We start from the raw sequence: 20,319 nt of genomic DNA on the forward strand, positions 1-20,319 counted from the left end.
CTCTCTACATTTTTAAAAAGAAATACAGAAAACAATAGCTAACTTTTTGGAAAGGTCACTCACTCCAGAAATGTGAGCACTCCCATTGTGACCCAGGAGCCTGCATTTGCATCCCCAAGTAGGGAAACAGAATCCTAGAATCACAAGCCAGGGTGGCTGAGGCTGAGGAGGTTACTAGGCCACCCTCCTGCTTCCAGAATAAACTGCAGCTGCTTCTACACCAACTCCAAGCAAAAGGCTGTCTGCTGTTTGGGGAAAAGATGTTAGAATTATCCTAATGATCTTGTAACCTCTATCAGCCTCTGTAAATCATGAGTTCCTCATGTGTAACCAAATGAAATCTATCCTATGCCATCAAATGTGTTTTGGAAGCCACTCCGTGGAGGGACCTCCACTCCGTGAAGGGACCAAAGTCCCAGCTTTTCTCTGTACAAGCTGTGTGGCCTTGGCAAGTGTACACCTTCTGAGCTCCAGTCTCCCCATCTAAAAAAGAAATAATAACCCATAATAACCTCATAAGCATTAACTAAATGGTGGCCGCCCTTAGCTTATTTTGATGAACAGTGTTGAGGATATCCTTTCTCTCCTACTTCCAAGAAAACTTGGGGAAACCACTCACTGATAAAACCTCGTCCAATTAGCATTCTTTGACTTCAATAATCTCCAGTGATAACTAGTCCAGGGGCTTTCTTCCCTTATTTTTCCAGCACACTGAAACGTGCACTGATTGTGCCTGCTATTAATGTAGCAGAGAGAAGTTCATCAAAGGCAGGAATGCAGGCACAAAGGGACACTGTCAGTGCTGACCTCACAGATGCTAATCCCCTTTATCCCTTCCCAGAATGGACTGCAATCATCTGTAGGAGAAATGACCAAAACAAAAACTTGGCAGCAAGTGTGAATACACACGTATATGGTGGTCAATGGCCACTGCTGGAGGCGGCTACCTGTTTAACCCCCACTGGAAAAATAAGGTCACTCTCCACTTAGAACTATAGCTGAGGTTCATGATGTGTGTAGATCCAACCCAGCTCAAAAGACAAAGACCAAGGAACCAAGGAACCAAAGGACTGTGCCAAAATTCTATAGCCAGTGTATCGAGAGTGACATTAGCTGCTGACATTTTCTGCCTTCCTTTGCCCCTAATCTTTATTTCCAGTTTAGACTAGAGCAGTTACGTTGTTATGAGCTCTAATCTCAGATTGACCTTGGGTAAGCACTGACTCTCTCTAAACCCACGTCCTCACCTGTAGTGGGGAAAACAAGAGAACCTCCCTCAAAGGGCAGGTAAGGCATGAGAGTGCATGTGTAAAGCATCACATTTGGTGCCAAGGACATACAAACACTCAAGAAATGCAATGACTGTTTTCCTGGAGGATTCTTGTTTAAATTCTGTCCATGAGGAATTAAAGATCTTTGTTCCCTGAATGCCCCAAGTTAAAAAGCCCCCAGTTCCTTTTTTAAACCACCCAAGTGTGGTGGAAGTAAACACTCCATGATTGATTTAGCCTATATTTGCCCTGGGATTTGTCCTTTCTAGGCCACTTTTAAATCTTTATTGTCTTATGAAAATCTGACTCCCCTACAAAATTCAGCCTATTATTTTTTTGCATTAATAGATTTCACATCATATCCAGAAAGAAATAAAATATGCCCATTGATGTGACTTTGAATTTTTTTTTTTTTGGTCATTTAATATTTAAGAAGACACAGTACTTATATTTTTCTCATTACTTTTAATGTAGCAGTAAGCATAATTCTCTCCCCAGAGGTACTCAGCAAGTGGTTTATTAAAAATGTATGCCCGGGTTGTAGTAAGCAATGCTTTGGTTCTAGAATACTTTCTCATTCTCTGTGAGACTATCTCTAATTATAAGCCTAATAGTCTGAGCTGATCTTTGCAATTAAAATTTTAAACCAACTAAACTGGAATATGGGATGTTGTTTAGGGTAGCATTATGTTCTCATTCATTATTCCTTTTTTTAAAAAAAAAGAAAGTACATCAAGCAAATAGGATGCAAATTTTTAAATTGCATTTCTTATTTATATTTATGTTACTTTTAAAGATTCTGTGGACTGGTCTCTCCATTGTTACACATTTCATTGTAAACATTGAAATCACAGAAACAGCATTTTCCAAAAGCAATCATGCAAGGGAAATGTGTGTTCTGAAAGCTTCTTTGGTCTGTTCTCATTTGCTGGTTACTTCTAAGGATCCCTAAAGTTATTTGCCCTCCAAAAAAGTCATTGCTTCAAAAAAAAAAAAAATAGCACTGTGTTAAGCAAGAAGGAATGGTATGTCATGGACGATTACAAATGTCAAAATACTCCAAAGGTATTGAGAATGTTGGAGCAGGGCTGCTTGCTGGAATCTGTCATCTCCTGCTGCCAGAAGTAATTTATTTTTATTTAGGATGTCCATTCACCATGAGTTAGATCCCACTCTTACTGAACAATGGTAATTTTGGATATCTTCAAAACTCAATCACAGTGAAGAAAAATTTTTAGATATGATCTATTCCAAGTTTCTCCCATGTAACTGATGAAGAAACTGAGGAACAGAGAGGATGAATGATTTGTCAAGTTAGACAGCATTTTAGGAACAGATCCCTGGGCCCACCCCAGCCTTTCACCCTGTCCTGCAGGCCATCATTTGCAGAACAGCTGACACCCCCATATCTGAGAGAGTAGGTATCCACAGGAAACCCTGGGACTATTTATAATTACAATTGCTAACACTTTATCAGAATCAAGTAGTTTATAATTGTTCATCTTATTTGAACTTAGAAATCTGTTTCTTAAAAACTATTAGTGAAATATGGTGCTTTCTTATACTACAACACAAACCTTGCTTCCTTGTATTAAAGGTTTCCAGCATGACACGGCAGCACTGAACATAGATTTTAGAATTATACTCCTTGGGTTCATCTCTTAGTCACTGCTTACTAGTTCTGTGATCTTGGACATGGTCCTTAACCTCCCTGAACCTTGATTCCCTTGTTTATAAAATGGCAAATAATAGTCTCTTCTTCCTAGAGATCTAAGAATCAAATCATACCATGTTTGTGGGAAGCTCAGCATTGTACATTATGCATAGGAGATCGTCAATGAAGGTTAATTTTTATAACCATCATTCCAATAATAAACACCATTGACACCTTCCTATACTACATCAGGACACATCATGGAGTAAAGATCTCATATGAAGATTTGCTGCTATGTGGTGTACATCCCAAGCCCAGTAATCAAGAACTCCACTCCTCAACATGTCCCTGGCTCGCTAGTAAACTCTAATGTGCATTTACATGGGCAACAATTACAGATACTCAGGAATATAAGGGGAATCCTACAGGGACAATTCATCACACCCAATCACTCCCCCAAATTTCCCAGACAAGGATTTCTTTAAATTTCTCAAAATGCTGATAGCTGATAATGGTCGGTAGTTGTGAATCTATGTAGTTGTGCCATGGGAAAAAATAATGAAGTGTTACCTTGAGCTAGCATAAATTGATAGAGCATTGAAATCAAGCCAGTCACTGTGGCACCTAGGTGATTGCTCATCCTCTGTTTTGACATCTTGGAAAGCTGGGCTCTAGCATATGTCAGCAACAGTGTGGTTTGCAGCTTCCCCCAACACCTGTCATGTTGCTAGGAGATTTCTTTCCCACAATACAGTATTATAAGGTACTTGGCAAGGAGAGCCCATAATGTCATCATACATTTACAGCCCATTTGTCTGATTTATAAGTCCAAATAGCCATTTAAAAATTCCAAATCAAGCTTTGTCAGGTAGCCCTACTCTTTTGTCATCTACAAATCAAACTGTTATGCTTAAAGCCATAAATACAAAATGACTTCTGTGCTCAACCTCAAAGCAAGTGTCCCAGACTCACTAATATCGAATCACACAGTTGGGATATTTATAAGCCGTATCACCTGAAAATATGCCCACTGATTTCTTCAACAGAACTTAGCTTTTCAAATAACATTTCAGGTCTATCTCCCGAATATAAACAAGATGTCAATGCAGGCGGTATTGGATTATCTCTATACCAAGCAGTTGTCACCTAATTTGGACCTGGACCCACTGGAATTAATTGCCTTGGCAAACAGATTTTGCCTTCCACACTTGGTTGCACTTGCAGGTAAGGCTGATGACTCGGGGCCATGTGGTATGTGACTGTCATATTGATCAAAATTGCATTTAAACAAAAATAAGATATCTGCAGTAAAAATTAATTTTTTATCACACAATATAGGACTGTCAAATGTATTAGGCAAACCGATTCAATTCAACGAATATTTCTTAAACTCCTACTTTGTGGTAGGTCCTGTTAGAAGAGATGGAGATGAGTAACATGTGACCCCTGTCATTGAGGCCCATGTGCTGTGCATTCTGCCTCATTTGTGGATCACAGAATTTGAAATAGAACTGTTGTATCCATGTTATCCCCATAATGTGTGCTCAGACATAATCTTTCATTAATTATTTTTTTAGTGAGGTAATATTTGGATACACCCATCAGGTATTGCCAGTATAGTCTTTAAGAAGGTGGCAAAAGGGGGAGTGGATAAGAACATAACCTATAGAATCAGATTGCTTGAGTTCAAATCCTGGCTTTGCCATTTTGGGGCTGAAGGACTTCATACTCGTTTAGCTGTTCTTTATCTCCGCTTTCCCTCTCTTTAAACTGTGGATGATATTATTCTATCATAGAGTTGTTGTGAGGATTAAATGAGATACATATATTTAGAACAGTGTCTGGCACCTAGTAAGTATTATGTAAGTGGTTTTCTTAAAGCTATTTTAGAAAATGTTCTGATATTGTCAAGATCATTTTGGGAGAAAGAAAAAATGGGAAACAGCCTCACTTCACAAAATTGTTTGTATCATTTCTCAATTTGTTCATTTGGTAAGCTGCAGCAGGTCTAAATAAGATATACACATTCAGGCCTTCCTGGTGGCACAAGGGGTTAAGCACCATACTATGAAGCAATCCTCAGCCTCTGCAGCACAAGTTCAATCCCCAGCTGGCCAGGGAGATACCCACATGGCACAGCAGACCTCTCCTGTCTCACCCACTGCTCCCTTCAGCAGTGTATTTCAGTCAGTCTGCCTGTTCTGTTCCCCGTTCTGTCTCTGGTGAATCCTCTTGCCCCCTGCATCTCTGGCCTGTACCCCAGCTCCTGTATGCATAAATAAATAAATCTTTAAAATATATATATACACATTCAGATAATCTTTTGCTTAAATTTAAACCTTCAGCTTCATTCACCAGAGGTCACAATTTACAATTGTGTTTATTGCGACATTCAGTTGACTCCTATTAATACTGAAAACAGAGCTAGTGCTTGTTTTGTTCACTGGCCTATCCCCTGCACATAGAAAAGTGACTGAACATATTAGATTCCCAAACATTTGTTGAATCATTAAATGAGTGAAAATGAATGTGTGAACATGTCATGTCTGCACTTGACTTTCTGGTGATGTTTTTGTATTTTAATTGTGTTTATTAAGAGAATTTTGGGTTACAACACTGTATATGTTTTAGGGGTATAGGTTCACACTTATCACACTAAGCTCAGCACCAGAGCCCCAATAATCCTCCACCAAACTCCATTGGGATCCCTCCCCTTCCTCCCCCCTCTACTCCCCTTCCCATCACCTCAGTTCTGCAGTCAGATTTCAAGGGTTTGTTTTTGGTTTGTTTTCATCTGTTCCTTTGCTTTGTTTCTTTATATGCACATACGAGTAAAATTATCTACTTCAGGTTTCCACTACATTCAATCAACTGAAAATTATAGTTCTTTCCTTGTCTTACTTCTTCCTCAATTGGATAGAAAGAGATAGTGGAAGATTTTCTATTCAATTTTTAAAAAAAAAATATTTTTAACCAATACAACTGGAATTATAGTTCCAAATGAGTGTACACATTGCTTTCTAAATACCAACTCCAAGAGGATGCAGTGGGCAACCCCTTTTTCAGAAGTATGAGTTCTAATCCATTTGACGATCCACAGTTTTTTACAAGTATTTGTCTTTTGAAGATAAATTTGATTGTTTTGAAATAGTCAAAAGTAATTTGGAGCCAAATCTGTTGAACAAGGTTTGTGGCCAATCTCAAAGCAGTGCTATTTTTGCTTAAATGTTAAGTACAGTGAAAAAATATGGGGCTATTTTTCCACAAAGAAAATGACCCAAAGAGAGCTTCTTGTGTGAACTAGACTTGTTTGCATGTTTATTTACTTTGGTTATTAAAGGCTGTTATTACTGTTAATGACTTTTAATGTATAACTTCTTAACATGATTCCTTTAACCATTTAGTGCTTGATGTCTGCTATTCTAAACTGTGGAACATAGTGTTTAGAACATAGTATTTAAAAATCAGTTGGGGGGGTCTCCCTGGTGGCCTTGGGTTAAGTCTCAGTGCCTTCACTGCTACAGCCTGAGTTTGATCCCCGGCCAGGGAGCTGACCCACATGGTGCAGCAAACTCCTCTCTCACCTGCTGCTCCCCTTAGTAGTGTATTACAGTAAATCCACCTGTTCTGTTCCCCACTCTGTCTCTGATGAATCCTCTCACCTCCCACAACTCTGGCCTACACTCCAGTTCTTCTATGCCAAAAAAACCCCATCAGTTTTGGAGTGAAAATGCTTTGTAAGCCAATGTGTTAATATCAAGAAATATTGCAGTTACCTAAAATTAAAAGGCTTGATGAAATCTCTGGGGAATTTAGTTCCAAATAGTTCTTTTGCCAGTCCAGCTAAGGAAAGTTACGTCAAAGAAACCATTCACGCCTAGATACCATATTGTCCAGACAAAGGCATATTGACTAGTAAGTATATAGAGCCAGAGCAGCTTTGGACAATAAACTGGCTGAGATTCTGTATATAATACACTAGATCAGAAGAACAGATGCAATGCTAGAGATAAGAAAAGAACACAGGGCCTCCCTGGTGGTTCAGGGGTTAAGACACAACATATGAAGCAATCCGCACCCACTGCAGCACGAGTTCAATTCCCAGCCTACCAGGGAGAAACCCACATGGTGGGACAGACCTCTCCTGTCTCACCCGCTTCTCCCCTCAGCAGTGTACTTCGGTCCTTCTGCCTGTTCTGTTCCCTGCTCTGTCTCTAGTGAATCCTCTCACCCCCCGCATCTCTGGCCTGTACCCCAATTCTTGTATGAAAATAAATAAATCTTAAAAAAAAAAAAAGGAAAAGAAAAGAACACATCAACATTATGGAGCTAGAAAGGCAACACCTAGACTGTACCTGCACTTGTCCATCCGAGAGGTGGGTGACAGCCCAGATGAAGGCAAGAAACAGCTTAGTCTCAGAACCACAATTTAAATTCAGTTTCGAAGCCTCAGACACAGCTCCCAGCAGAAATGGCTCTCCCAACTGGAATTTTGTTCTTTCCCATAGATAGTCTTCCCCATTTGTAGAATCTAAGAGGTTGCATAATAAACAGGTCATCCATCAGCAGCTATTGAAACAGACATATGCATTTATGTTTTTATTTCTCCATATGGATTCATTTCTCTGTACTCAACCTTTCTACTGTCAGAATATTGAGAATCGAAGTGATGTGAGAAGGGAAACTGTGAAACAGGAAGATGCTAGAATGTCTATGGGATTACAGAAAGGTGCTGATTGTCTAGAGCAACACTGTTTAATAGAACTTTCTACAATGATGGAAGCATTCTATATTGGCATTGGCTAATACTCATGTGGCTGTTGAGCACTTAAATGTGGCTAGTGTTGCTGAGGACCTGAATTTTTAATTTTATTTAATTCTAATTAATTTTACTTTAGTCTCAAAGTAGTCAATAATTACCCTAGGAGACAATGCAGATCTGGAAGGCACTAGCCAGAAGTGCTAACGCCTAGATACCATATTGTCCAGACAAAGGCATATTGACTAGTAAGTATATAGAGCCAGAGCAGCTTTGGACAATATACTGGCTGAGATTCTGTATGTAATACACTAGATCAGAAGAACAGATGCAATGCTAGAGATAAGAAAAGAACACAGGGCCTCCCTGGTGGTTCAGGGGTTAAGACACAACATATGTCATTGGTGCAATGTCTATGTATTGCAATGTCACCATCACAATTGGGCCCCTAAATTCAATTCAGATGGTTGCAGAACTGTCTCAGATACTTCCTCCACTCTTTAGTGGTCCCAGACCAAACCCTGCTGGCAAGATGTCTGGCTTACAAGGCAAAATCTAACTTTCTCCTTTTGCTTCTCTTCCCCAGAGCAGCACGCCGTTCAAGAGCTGACCAAGGCCGCAATGAGTGGTGTGGGCATTGATGGGGAGGTGCTCTCTTATTTAGAATTGGCCCAGGTTTGTAACAATTTGCTTTTCACCTTTTAAGTGTGTTCAACCAGTTCATTTAATTCTGATGAAACATTCCTCTGTTGCATCTGTCTAAATAAAGATGTCACCACTGAGTCACAGAGGCCCCCTGTGTACACTGAGAAGATCTGAGAGTTTTATGTTTCATGCACCATGCACCCTGCTGGGCTTCATTTGAAAAAGCAACAAGGACTCTCCCCCCACTCCAACCCCATTGTCCCCTGAGGCACAAGTTTCACATGTGGGAGAACAACTTTGGGGGTATGACAGAGAAAGGTTTTGTCTCTCCTCTTTCCAACTCTTGGACATGTGTTGACCTAGATCAGACAGTTTCTAGGTTTCCGTGAAATCCCGTGGAACCCCACACTTCACTGCAAGTCTCCTGGGATTTTCTAAGATCAGTATTTGTTAATATTGATCATGTGATTCTGTAAACCCAATACACATTTTCACTTCCCTTCTAGAAAGAGCCTAAAATCTGGCTTCAGCTTTGTTACTGAATAATGTACTCAAGGCATAAAGCTAATCTCTGTCTCATTTCCCCCATCCATAAGAAATGGGGATGGTAATTCACACCCAACCAACCTTGCAGATTATTTTAAGAATCAAATGGGACAGAATGTCTAAGAAGGAGCTCTGAAGAGTGGAAACATTCTCATGTTCAAATGATCTAGTTCCTGGCATCCTGACCAAGAGTACACTCTGAAGGAACTAAGAATAAATTCTTCAGTCTTTTCTCAGTCTTCTGAGTTCCCACTTTCCTTGTTCCCTCACTCAGTTAGGACAGTGGTTGCCAAAGTCTTGGTCAGGCAATTTAAATCCATATTTCTCAGTCAAGTGAAAGAAGGTGGTTTCAGGGAGAGAAGGGAGGGAGATAGCAGGTGTTCCTCAGGCCCTTTCAACTGTGGGCATAGAAGATGGTGCAGATTCAGAAGCAAGAGAGGAGCAATAGAACATTCGAGCACCCTGGTCATTCTGAATTAGCATTCAACAAATATTTGTTATTTTCTCCCACATAGCAGACACAGCCCTAGACAAGAGAATATGTAGATACAAATGGTGGATTCTCTGCCCCTTCTGCAATGTGCAGAAATAGACATTTACACAAATATTAAAATCCAATGTGAAAAACAACCTACTGGAGATCGCAATTAAACTATGAATAGATGTTGACTGCAGTAGAATGAGTGCTTGTCCTATGCTTGGGAGTGGGGTCTTTTGAAGCACTCCTGGGCAGGGAGGTTGTGCTCTCTCTGGTAAGTACTCCTCCTGCAGAAAATAAAATGACCTGGGGTGTTAGACAGGTCTAGTCCACCTGAGATTTGCAGTTATGTCTCTTTGTTTGTTCTGTGTTTCCACCTATCATCTCCCCCAACTCCACCCAGAAATATACCATGCAAGGAAATAAGATTATTGCTAAACCTTGACGAGCCTTGATAGGAAGACTTGATGGTGGAGTCTCCCATAACTTAGTTTATTTATTGTATCTTAGCCCATTGGTATGCTGGTAAGTATTTAACAAACAGCTTGCAGACAGGTGCGACCCTGACCTTTTGCATTTTCCAGTTTCCATGGTATAAACATCCCATCTGGACAGTTTAATGATATAAAGTCACTAAACTTGGAGATAAGAAGAAATGCACACCATCAACCGTCTTAATTAGCGGGTACAAGCCAGCCCCAGTGCACCACTGCCCCAACGTACAGTCAGAAAGAAAACTCATATCAGGAGAAGCTAGAAGCACCGATTAAAATTATCTATGATGTTGAGGTGGTTTTTCATAGTTTCTTGAGTTAGTGTCAAGGACTTTGGCTTTTCTCTTGGCTGTAATTCACAATGGAGTTGTGGCCAGAGGAAGCACATCATAGGCTCCAGGGAAGTTTTGCCTGATCAAGAGAAACATGAAGAACAACCAGAAAATGGACGTGTGAGGTGGTCAAGGACAGAAAGAGCGAGGGACTGGAGGAGTGCTATGAAACTCCTGTCAATGACAGTTGACATTAACAATTGATCAGAAGTGAATTGACAGGGAGCTGTCAATTTTGGAGCTTCAGATCTTTTTCAGTCACAGTCACCTTAGCTGCCACCTCACTGAGCATCTGCTCAGAAGGCCAGAGTGAAGTGTTCTCTTCCCTCCCACCCTGTCCACATCACCTGTTCTTCTTATGTAACCAAAGGACAGGTATAGGACAGCCACGCATTCCTCAGTCTCTTCTTTCAGATCTTTCACCCCAGCAAGCTGAGCTCTGTCATGCGACACGGAGGGTTCTGTTGCCGAGGCTTCCTTAAACAGAGATGACATTGCTACTTTCAGCTGTTGGCTGGTGCCTTCCAGAGGCCACAGTCACTTATCACTAGAGGGCCAGGTGGTGGGGGAATGTGGGAGAGCAAGGCATAATTTAAACTCCTGATCTGATACAGTGATTATTTTTGGTGAACCTATCACAAGGGGCAAGGGAGGGGTGTGCCAAAGCTGTTCTTGGCTGGCAGCAGAACCAAAGTCAAAACACTGTAGTCAAAACAAGAGGTTTGCTGAATTAGTCATACGGGTCCTGTATTTCTTTCACCCGTACAATGGCTCCCTATTTCTTTGTGGCTCCGTTCAGAAAATAGAGTCTGATCCCCCTTTTGTTCAATTCCCTGCAGTTTCACAATGCCCACCAGCTGGCCGCTTGGTGTTTGCACCACATCTGTACCAACTACAACAGTGTTTGTTCCAAGTTCCGCAAGGAAATCAAATCCAAATCCACAGGTAAGGCTGCATGTCCCCATTCATCCAATTCTCACCCCCTCTGGCTGAAGTGTTTACCCTCTGTGTCCTTGAGAAGGAGCACGAGCAGCTGGCAACTTGTGGAGAGTTCCTTGTGACTGGCTGAAGGTCACACATTCATGTGACACAACACAAGGAATTGTAGGTTGGGAATTCTCTTTGGAGAACTTCATTCCTGGTAGATTCAGGTGGAGTGCCCTACTCAGGGTGCCCTACTGAGGAGCATGCTGAGGTTGTCAGCTCACCCTTGGTGTGGAGGCAGGCTTAGAAGCAAGCTTTCACTCTGCAGTCTGTGTACACTCTGCAATCAGGTGGCCCTGGGTTCAGATTCTCTGTGCCAGTTGCGTAACTTCAAGCTAGTGATTCTCCCTCCAAAACCTTTAGTGCCACAGTCTTCAAACAGTTCTACTCATAGTCTCTGCACATTAGGTTGCTGAGAGGACATGTAAGATAATCATAGATGAGATACATTAAGCACAGAACCTGGTGCATAGAAGTGGTCTATGAACTGGTACAATGACTCACACCTTTCCTCCACCAGACAACCAAGAATACTTTGAACGGCACCGCTGGCCCCCTGTGTGGTACCTGAAAGAAGAAGACCACTACCAGCGTGTGAAAAGGGAACGAGAGAAAGAAGATATTGCACTAAACAAACATCACTCGAGACGAAAGTGGTGCTTCTGGAATTCATCTCCAGCAGTTGCCTGAGGAGGAAGAGAAGAAAAAAAAAAATCCGTAACCTGACACACCACTTGTAAAAGCACTACTGTAAAATTAGTCTTATTTAGAGATAAGATGTAGTTCAGGTTTCAGGCACTGATCTTCCTCCACTTTGTGCATTTATCTTTGTTGGGATCAAAGCACAAGCTCACCATCCATGAGCCTGGACAAAAAGGGAAATTGATGCTCACTGCATTCCTTCAACTTATATGTATATTTTTTGTTAGAAGGCTTAATAAACTTTAGTCTGTTATTTCATTTCTTTTTATACAAAGAAAAAAAATCCAGCTTTCATGTTTCAAATTCCAAATTGGAAAATATTTTTATATGGTCTCTTATATTTTGTTGAAATGAACTACTATGTATGACTTTATTTTACAGGCCACAAATTAACCATGAAGTCGCCCTGTGATTCTCTTCGCCCACACAACCATTGAGCATTATTACATAATTAGAGGGTTATCCTTTTGTTGTGAAGTAAAGGGTTGGAATGAAATTCCCCCAAGTGCAAGTCAGAGAGTGTTTAATCTTTGTGCTGTCGAATAACATTGGTATAATTACCAAGTCAACTCTAAGAATGTGTATTTACAATATTTGCTGTGTAATTGCTAGTAATTATATGGTTATGTGTGCCATGTAAAATACAGTGATATCAAATCTTCTGTTGTTTGAAATGTCTAGATTCAAGAGGATAATCTTTATAATCATTAGAAGGGCTTATTAAATCCCAGCATTATCCAGGGCAAATTCGCTGGTGGACCTGAACACAAAATATACCATAAGAGCATTTCTGGTTGGATTGCTGTATTAGGGTTTATGTATTCTCAGTATTCCTTGATCTCGCCATGCGACTGCATGCAGATTCTCCACTGACTTGAATCGAGATGGGCAAAGGAAAGGGTCCCAGGACTCCATCCCACCATTTGTGGGCTTGTCACATCTCACCACCAGAAACAGGCTTCCTCAGGTCTCTCACCTGTGGCCAACTTCACTTTGTGAAATACATATTTTTAACTCTTCCCAGGGAAAATTCATGTCGCTCGCTGCAGAAGTAGGCTAAGGCAGACCACCCACCCCTGCTGAAATCAGCAGGGCCTGTGAAAGCGCAAAGCTGGAGGCTGGGTCCCTGCATTCTCCAACACAGACTAGAATCTATTCCCAGAGTCTAGGAAATGGTGCTATTGTGAGTTAGTTCTGACCCTTTGTCATTATGGTTTTCAGTGTTAAAATAGAAAGTACTGAGCAGGGGAGCTTTCAAGAGGCAGTAAATCACTGCTTCTCTGTGGATTAAATATTACATCACTAGAGCATTTTATAGCCAAGGCTCCATACCTGCCATGGAATGTTATGTGGTGAAGGCTGTATCTTATTCTGTGTCAACTTCCTGAGCTTAAAGGCTGTTGATTTTGTTTATTTTTTCCCCCTAGCTTTCAGAAGTTGGAAAAGAGACAGTTGAATCCAAACCTCAATGTTGACAGCCATATGCATTTGAAAATATATCCAAATTACAGATGGGTATTTATTACTGAGAGTGAAACACACTGTACAAGAGTTTGGAGGGGCTCAAAAATCTGCCCTTCACTCATGACAAAGGAGAGGGCATTAGAGTAGGAATGGATGATTATAAAAGCATCCACTTTAATTTTTGGTCAATAGGGTTGTAAATTTTTAATGAAAGGAAAAAAGGAGACAGAATGAGGGAATAAATATCAAGACTCAGGAAGAATCAGCATATATCCCGTTATAAAATGGTAGAGGTTGAGTATACAACGAGTAGTCAGAGTTGAATTTATACAACCAAAGCTCCCATTTAATTGTAATCTTGCCAAAACATGGACATACAAATGAACCTGGGGTATAAGCAATAATCTCCACTAGTGTTTGTTATCAGCTACTGAAACCAAGTGGCTGGTTCATTTGGTTGATGCTGACTATGGCCTTTAACCATGGTGGTTTGTTTGTGTTTTTTATTTCACAAAAATCCAATAAAATTGTTTAGCTATAAAATGCCTCCAGTTGTTTTTTTTTTAAGGACTGCTATAGCATATCATTTGTATAATTGTATTAGCTTTTTAAAAGCTATCAGCATGTTAAAGATTGTGGGTCATAGGGGCTGTGTGCCCCAGTAACAAGGCAATTTGAAATACTGTCATCTTTGTTTTCAGTATTGCCACCATATTATATGGTGTTTTATATGCCACCATATAATAAGGCAAATGAGGGGTCTGGTTAATACAGTTGTCACTAGGCATAGTATAGCCTTGGGGAAAAAACAGAAATGATACTTCTACCCTAATGGACTTATCATAATCTGAGTGTGGGTAATTTTGCCATCAGTTAAGGGAAAGGTTGTATTTGGGGGGACTCATGAAGATCAATCTTTTCTTCAGAAGATCTGAGAAAGGCTTTGCAAAAATCAGTGCACAATTTCTGGTAGTGCAATGTTTACACAAGTTCAGAGGAAAGAAGCCTCGCCAGTGAGATCTCATAGAGGGACTTTTATGGGAGGATGTTCCCTACAGTCCCATGAAAAGAAACTGACAACTGTTAAAAAAAATAATAACTACAGAAATAAAAGAGTTTCCCAACACATCCCACACTTTTTAAAACTGGGTGTTCCAAATGGCCCCTTTTCCATATGCATACCAGTCAAGTCTTACATGTAGACTGTTAGTCTAAGTTTCTCCTAGCATAGAGCTTGGCAAATCATAAAAAATTTCAACAACCTGATATTGACATTATAAGAACCACAAATGCTACTGGTTTAGAATAAATCAAGAATTTTCATTATGTATATTTAAAAAGCAAGAACACAATCCTTTTTTTTTTTGGTACCCTCGCCAGCGGCCAGGGAACAAACCGGTGCTGCATAGGCTGCGGGCGCAGCCTTGCAGCCCAGTGCTCAACTGCTGCTCCACCAGGGGAGGCCCTAGAACACAATCTTTTAAAATAAAATTTCACACTTTCTTCCCTTCTATGTTTTTCATCAAAATTAGTTTTTCACCACCATAACATTAGCTAAAAAAATGAATTCTATTAGTTAGAGGAAGGAAAACCCAAGTGAATCCTGAGTTTGGAAACTATTTTACAAGTGCAGCATTTCTGAAATGAATTTAGATTGCTTTCCTGAAAGCTAAATATTTACCAGGGTTTTCCTTGAATTGTAAAAATAGATATATGTATATTTGGTATTTCTTAAATGAATACCCTAATTAGATGCTGGTGGACAAGCAGAAAAATGTGACTATTGCCTAAAAGATGTAAAGTTAAAAGTTAGCCATGGAGAATTTATTTGTATTATGTATGTGTATGTGTAAATAATCAAGAAACAGCATATCAAAGCAAAAAGAAAAAACAGAGAGATGGAAGGAGGGAAGGAGGGAGAGAGGGATAAAAGAAGGGAAGAGAAAAGACTAAGAAATTTTCAAAAGAGGGCCTCCCCGGTGGCGCAGCAGTTGAGCACCGGGTTGCGAAGCTGCCCGCAGCCTCTGCAGCGCCAGTTCGATCCCCGGCTGCTCCCCGGCCACCAGAGGAGGGTCCCACATGGCATGCAGACCTCTCCTGCCGCCTGCTGCTCCCCTCAGCAGTGTACCTCGGTCCTTCAGCCTGCTCTGCTCCCCGCTCTGGCTCTGGTGAATTCTCTCACCCTCCTGCGCTTCTGACTGTACCCAGTGCTTGTATAAATAAATAAATAAAAATAAACCAAAAAAAAAAAAAAAAAGAAATTTTCAAAAGAAAAGTTGTGGAAATTGAACTAATAATTCTGAATTTCTTCCAAAGTACTAATTTATGGGATTGCTCTGTATCTCATGACTATTTTCAGATAAAGACTTTGCTCCCTTGAATTTGCAAGTAGGAGGCAGGTTATACGTTCAACATGAAAAGAAGGTACTGGTGTGGCAACGCCTGTGACGTTGTAGAGAAGCAATGCTATTCCCTTTGGCTGTATTTGAAAAGTTCACTCTATATTGACAGTGCCACCAACTTGGGTATTTTTATTTACACGGTTCAAATGCATGTTTTTTCACTGGGTTCCTGTGCAGGTGCCTCATTAGATATTTACAGATTATTGTCTACAAAATATGGAAATAACTTTGAAGATAATGCTTGGGTGGAAATCAATCAATCATACATTTGCACATCCAGAGACATGAAAGTGCTAGAAACAACAGTAAGAGATGTGAAGTCACTTGCCAGCAACTCACTCCTATTGCTCACCATTTCTCTAGGAACAGAATATCTGAGTGACATGGACTTCCAGTAGAAAGTAGATTAAAAAGGTGATAATCAAATGTGGCTCCATAGGAGAAGAATGTAAATTCTTTGAGTGTGAATGCATTCACAATTCCAAAAACAGGAATGACTAGATTTTTCAGACAATCAATGAGGACAACCCTTGATTCATCTCTGCTTAACTACCAACCAAAGTTTGGGCTTTTGCTGTCTTGTTTCTTCCCCATCCGATAAAAGAAACATCATTTTTGACTTGCTGATTCCTGGCAGTCCCTATTGGAGTGATAATGCCCCTGTAATGTCAAATATAACCATTATGTGGAAAGATACACTACCTCTGTAAATGCTGTGATCATGTGAAAAATGAGAATGTGTTTCATTGAGTTTTTGGTGCAGGGTAAATTAGATGATTTAGGTAAAAGTACCAGCACAGTGCCTGGCACATAGTGAGCACTCAGTAAATGAATTCATGTTCTAAGCATGTTGAATACCAAGAGAAGAAAATCAAAAGGAGCACAAAGGGGCCTCCCCTGGTGGCACAGCGGTTGAACGCTGGGCTGCAAGGCTGCCCGCAGCCTCTGCAGTGCCAGTTCATTCCCTGGCCGCCGGCGAGGGTCCCCAAAAAAAAAAAAAAAGAGGAGCACAATGAGTTTGGATAATTCTGACTTTCAGACATTGGAAAGTTGTGAGAAATGACTCAGTGGCCTGCAGGAACTCCTCCAACAAGAACCATAGGTGTAGGCTATTAAAGGTAAGCAGAACACAGAGATGGGGAGGGACACTCAAAAAGTAAAATGGACCCAGGGGCATATGGGGAGAGCATGGGTTGATGGAAGCACTCCTTGGAAATTCTGAAGAACACCTGAGATAAGCAATATGGATTTAAAAAAATACAATGTGGATGAAAAACATTGCATTCTCTTTTGCTTCTGTGTCAAAAGCCTTCTAAAATCAATTTGAAGAACATCAAAAAATAAATTCACCTTTATGAACTTGCTAAAATTATAGGACTGCCAACATAATCATTCTCCCCCAAATATACACAAGACCTTATTTGAAAGGGCATCATTGAAATTTCCCTGAATTGTGCAAAACAAATTTAATAATCATTACTTGAATCTAAACAAATTTCTTTCACATAGCATTTTATAGTCTTATAGCATCTTCTGGAAAAGACCCAAATGGCAATTCTTATTCTTCCATGATACCCCCACTACCTTCACACACACACACACACACACACACACACACACGCAATCAGTCTAGGAGAAATAAATGATCAAAATCTGAAGATTTAAAATTTGTATTCAATATGAACTGCTTGGTTTCCATGGTATCTACTGACTGACTTTTTTTTTTTTTTTTTTTTTTATAGAGGCATGCTTTATTTATTTATTTATTTGTTTGTTTGTTTTGTTTATACATGCACTGGGTACAGTCAGAAGCGCGGGAGGGTGAGAGAATTCACCAGAGCCAGAGCGGGGAGCAGAGCAGGCAGAAGGACTGAAGTACACTGCTGAGGGGAGCAGCGGGCGGCAGGAGAGGTCTGCGCGCCATGTGGGACCCTCCTCCAGTGGCCGGGGAGCAGCCGGGGATCGAACCAGCGCCACAGAGGCTGCGGGCAGCTTCGCAATCCAGTGCTCAACCGCTGCGCCACCGGGGAGGCCCTACTGACTGACTTTTACTGAGCCTACCCAAGGACCTGAAATAGTCGCTCAGAGTCGAAGCATTAGGATCTAGACCTGACTCCTAGTTTTAATAAATCAGTGGAGCTCCCGACTGCCCAAATGCTAAGAAACCTGCCAGTAGCAGCTAGAGGGTGATGTCTGCCCTTAGATCATTTGTTAAGTTTGATTTACACAATTCTATGGGGAAGAGAGTGATTTTATTGATATGTACATCTTTTCTCAACCTGCCGAGAGAGAGTGAAAGGAAATAAATATCTGACGTCATTCCAGTGCTATTGCTTTTTTTTTTTTTACTGATTTTTCCTAGTTACGCTTTATTTTTTTTTTAAATAATAAATTTTATTGTTATATTCCCCATACAATTGCAGCCCCCCCATTCTGACCCCAATCCCTCCCCTCCCGCCCCCGCCCCCCTAAAAGTGTCTCTGGTTCATAGTTTTTTGTTGATTTTGATTTTCACTTTCTTAAAGTTATTCATTTTCCTGGTCCCTTATTTAAGTTTTCTAGATTCCTGTTATGAGTGAGACCATCCGGTATTTTTCTTTTTCTTTTTGGCTTATTTCGCTGAGCATGATCCCTTCCAGCGCCATCCATGTTGCTGCAAATTGCATGTGTTTATCTTTTTTGAATGCTGAGTAATATTCCATGGTGTATATGTACCACATCTTCTTGATCCAGTCATCTATTTTTGGGCATTTGGGCTGTTTCCAAAGCTTAGCTATTGTAAATAGTGCTGCTATAAACATAGGGGTGCAGGTGTTCTTTGGAATGGATGTTTCTGTGTCCTTTGGGTAAATACCTAGGAGTGGAATTGCTGGATCATATGGAAGCTCTATGTTTAGTAGGTCCAGAAATCTCCACACAGCTCTCCATAGTGGTTGGACCAGTTTGCACTCCCACCAACAGTGCAGAAGAGTTCCTTTTTCTCCACACCCTCGCCAACATTTGTTGTTGCTAGTTTTTTTAATATGTGCCATTCTCACTGGTGTAAGATGGTATCTCATGGTAGTTTTGATTTGCATTTCCCTGATGACAAGTGATGTTGAACATTTTTTCATATGCCTGTTGGCCATTTGCATTTCCTCTTCAGAGAAGTTTCTTTTTAGCTCTTCTGCCCATTTTTTGACTGGATTATTTTCTTTGTTGTTGTTGAGTCTCATCAGCTCTTTGCAGATTTTTGTGATCAGTCCTTTATCATTAGTGTTGGGTGCAAAAATGTTCTCCCAGTTGGTGGGGTTTCTCTTTGTTTTTGTTATTGTCTCTTTTGCTGTGCAGAAGCTCTTTAATTTGATGTAGTCCCAGCTGTTTATTTTTGCCTTCACTATCACTGCTTTGGGTGATGTGTCTGTAAAGATGTCTTTGATGTGCAAATCACGTAGTGTTTCGCCTATAGTTCCTTCTATATATTTTATGGTTTCAGGTCTTATGTCTAGTTCTTTAATCCATTTTCAGTGCTATTGTTTTTTGTTTTCACAGTTTGGGTTGTTTCTGAGTGATGGATATACTCCTAATAGGGTGGATGAAGTCTCCATATGTGATGGTAATCTTTGTTGAAACTAGCTCTTTCCAAGAACAGCATTCATTTCTCAGTTTCAGTGGGGATGTTCTTCTCAACCATGAATGTCCTAAAGCAGAAATGATTGCATTCACACCTATTGAGATCGATCTCTCCTGTCTTAAAAAATATTTGGTAAAAGTAAGGTCCTCAGATAATAGCCATGAAAGCGTGCTTCTATTTTGTGTCTTGACCCAAAATCCACCCATGGAATCAAGGCCTTCCAGATTAAAGATAATTCCAGGGCCTCCCCAGTGACGCAGCAGTTGAGCCCGGAGTTGCGAAGCTGCCCGCAGCCTCTGCAACGCCAGTTCGATCCCTGGCCGCCAGGCAATGGTCCCACATGGCGCAGACCTCTCCTGCCACCCGCTGCTCCCCTCAGCAGTGTACGTCAGTCTGCAGGTTCTGCTTCCCGCTCTGGCTCTGGTGAATTCTCTCACCCTCCCGCGCTTCTGACTGTACCCAGTGCTTGTATAAATAAATAAATAAATCTTTAAAAAAAAATTTACCCCAATAAGAGATTTTAAAAAAAAAAAAGATAATTCCAGAATTCCCGATTTCATTTCTCCTAAAAAGGATCACTGATTCTCAGCAAAGTCTGTTAAAAGAGGTCCCTTCAAGTCTGGAGGACCACTTTACAGCTGTCACTTTCCCATGCAACCATCTCCCTCACCCCAAGCCTCATCCCTCCTTCTAGGCCTTGTCCTGTAGAAATTCCATTTGACAAATATCAAATCATATGCAATCAGATGATATAAATGATCTGGAAGCTTTATATATTTAAATATATAAAATATATAAAATATATATAATATATTTTAAATATATAATATAATATATATAATATAATAATATTATATATAATAATATAATATAATATAATATAATATTATATTATATATATAATATAATAATATAATAATATATAATATAATATAAAATATATATAATATAATATATAAAATATATAAAATATAT

At 40.2% G+C, this 20,319-nt stretch overlaps 1 protein-coding gene across 11 annotated transcripts in view; it reads left to right on the forward strand.

Moving 5' to 3' along the window:
- The window catches only part of RHOBTB1 (Rho related BTB domain containing 1), a 120,938-nt gene extending 107,066 nt beyond the window's left edge, over positions 1-13,872 (forward strand). For 10 of the 11 annotated variants that reach the window (XM_037497213.2, XM_037497216.2, XM_054690611.1 and 7 more), the window contains 4 exons: positions 3,999-4,149; positions 8,271-8,359; positions 11,019-11,124; positions 11,684-13,869. In XM_037497213.2, coding sequence (XP_037353110.1) covers positions 3,999-4,149; positions 8,271-8,359; positions 11,019-11,124; positions 11,684-11,853 — 516 coding nt within the window. In that variant the 3' untranslated portion in view covers positions 11,854-13,869. Of the gene's footprint in view, positions 1-3,998; positions 4,150-8,270; positions 8,360-11,018; positions 11,125-11,683 lie in introns of all 11 variants that reach the window. The other variant, XM_037497210.2, reaches the window with a different exon arrangement.
- Positions 13,873-20,319: the final 6,447 nt, after the last annotated feature.

Source organism: Talpa occidentalis, unplaced genomic scaffold, assembly GCF_014898055.3.
Source record: "Talpa occidentalis isolate TD23 unplaced genomic scaffold, MPIMG_talOcc4v2.1 talOcc4.8, whole genome shotgun sequence".
Taxonomy (NCBI): domain Eukaryota; kingdom Metazoa; phylum Chordata; class Mammalia; order Eulipotyphla; family Talpidae; genus Talpa; species Talpa occidentalis.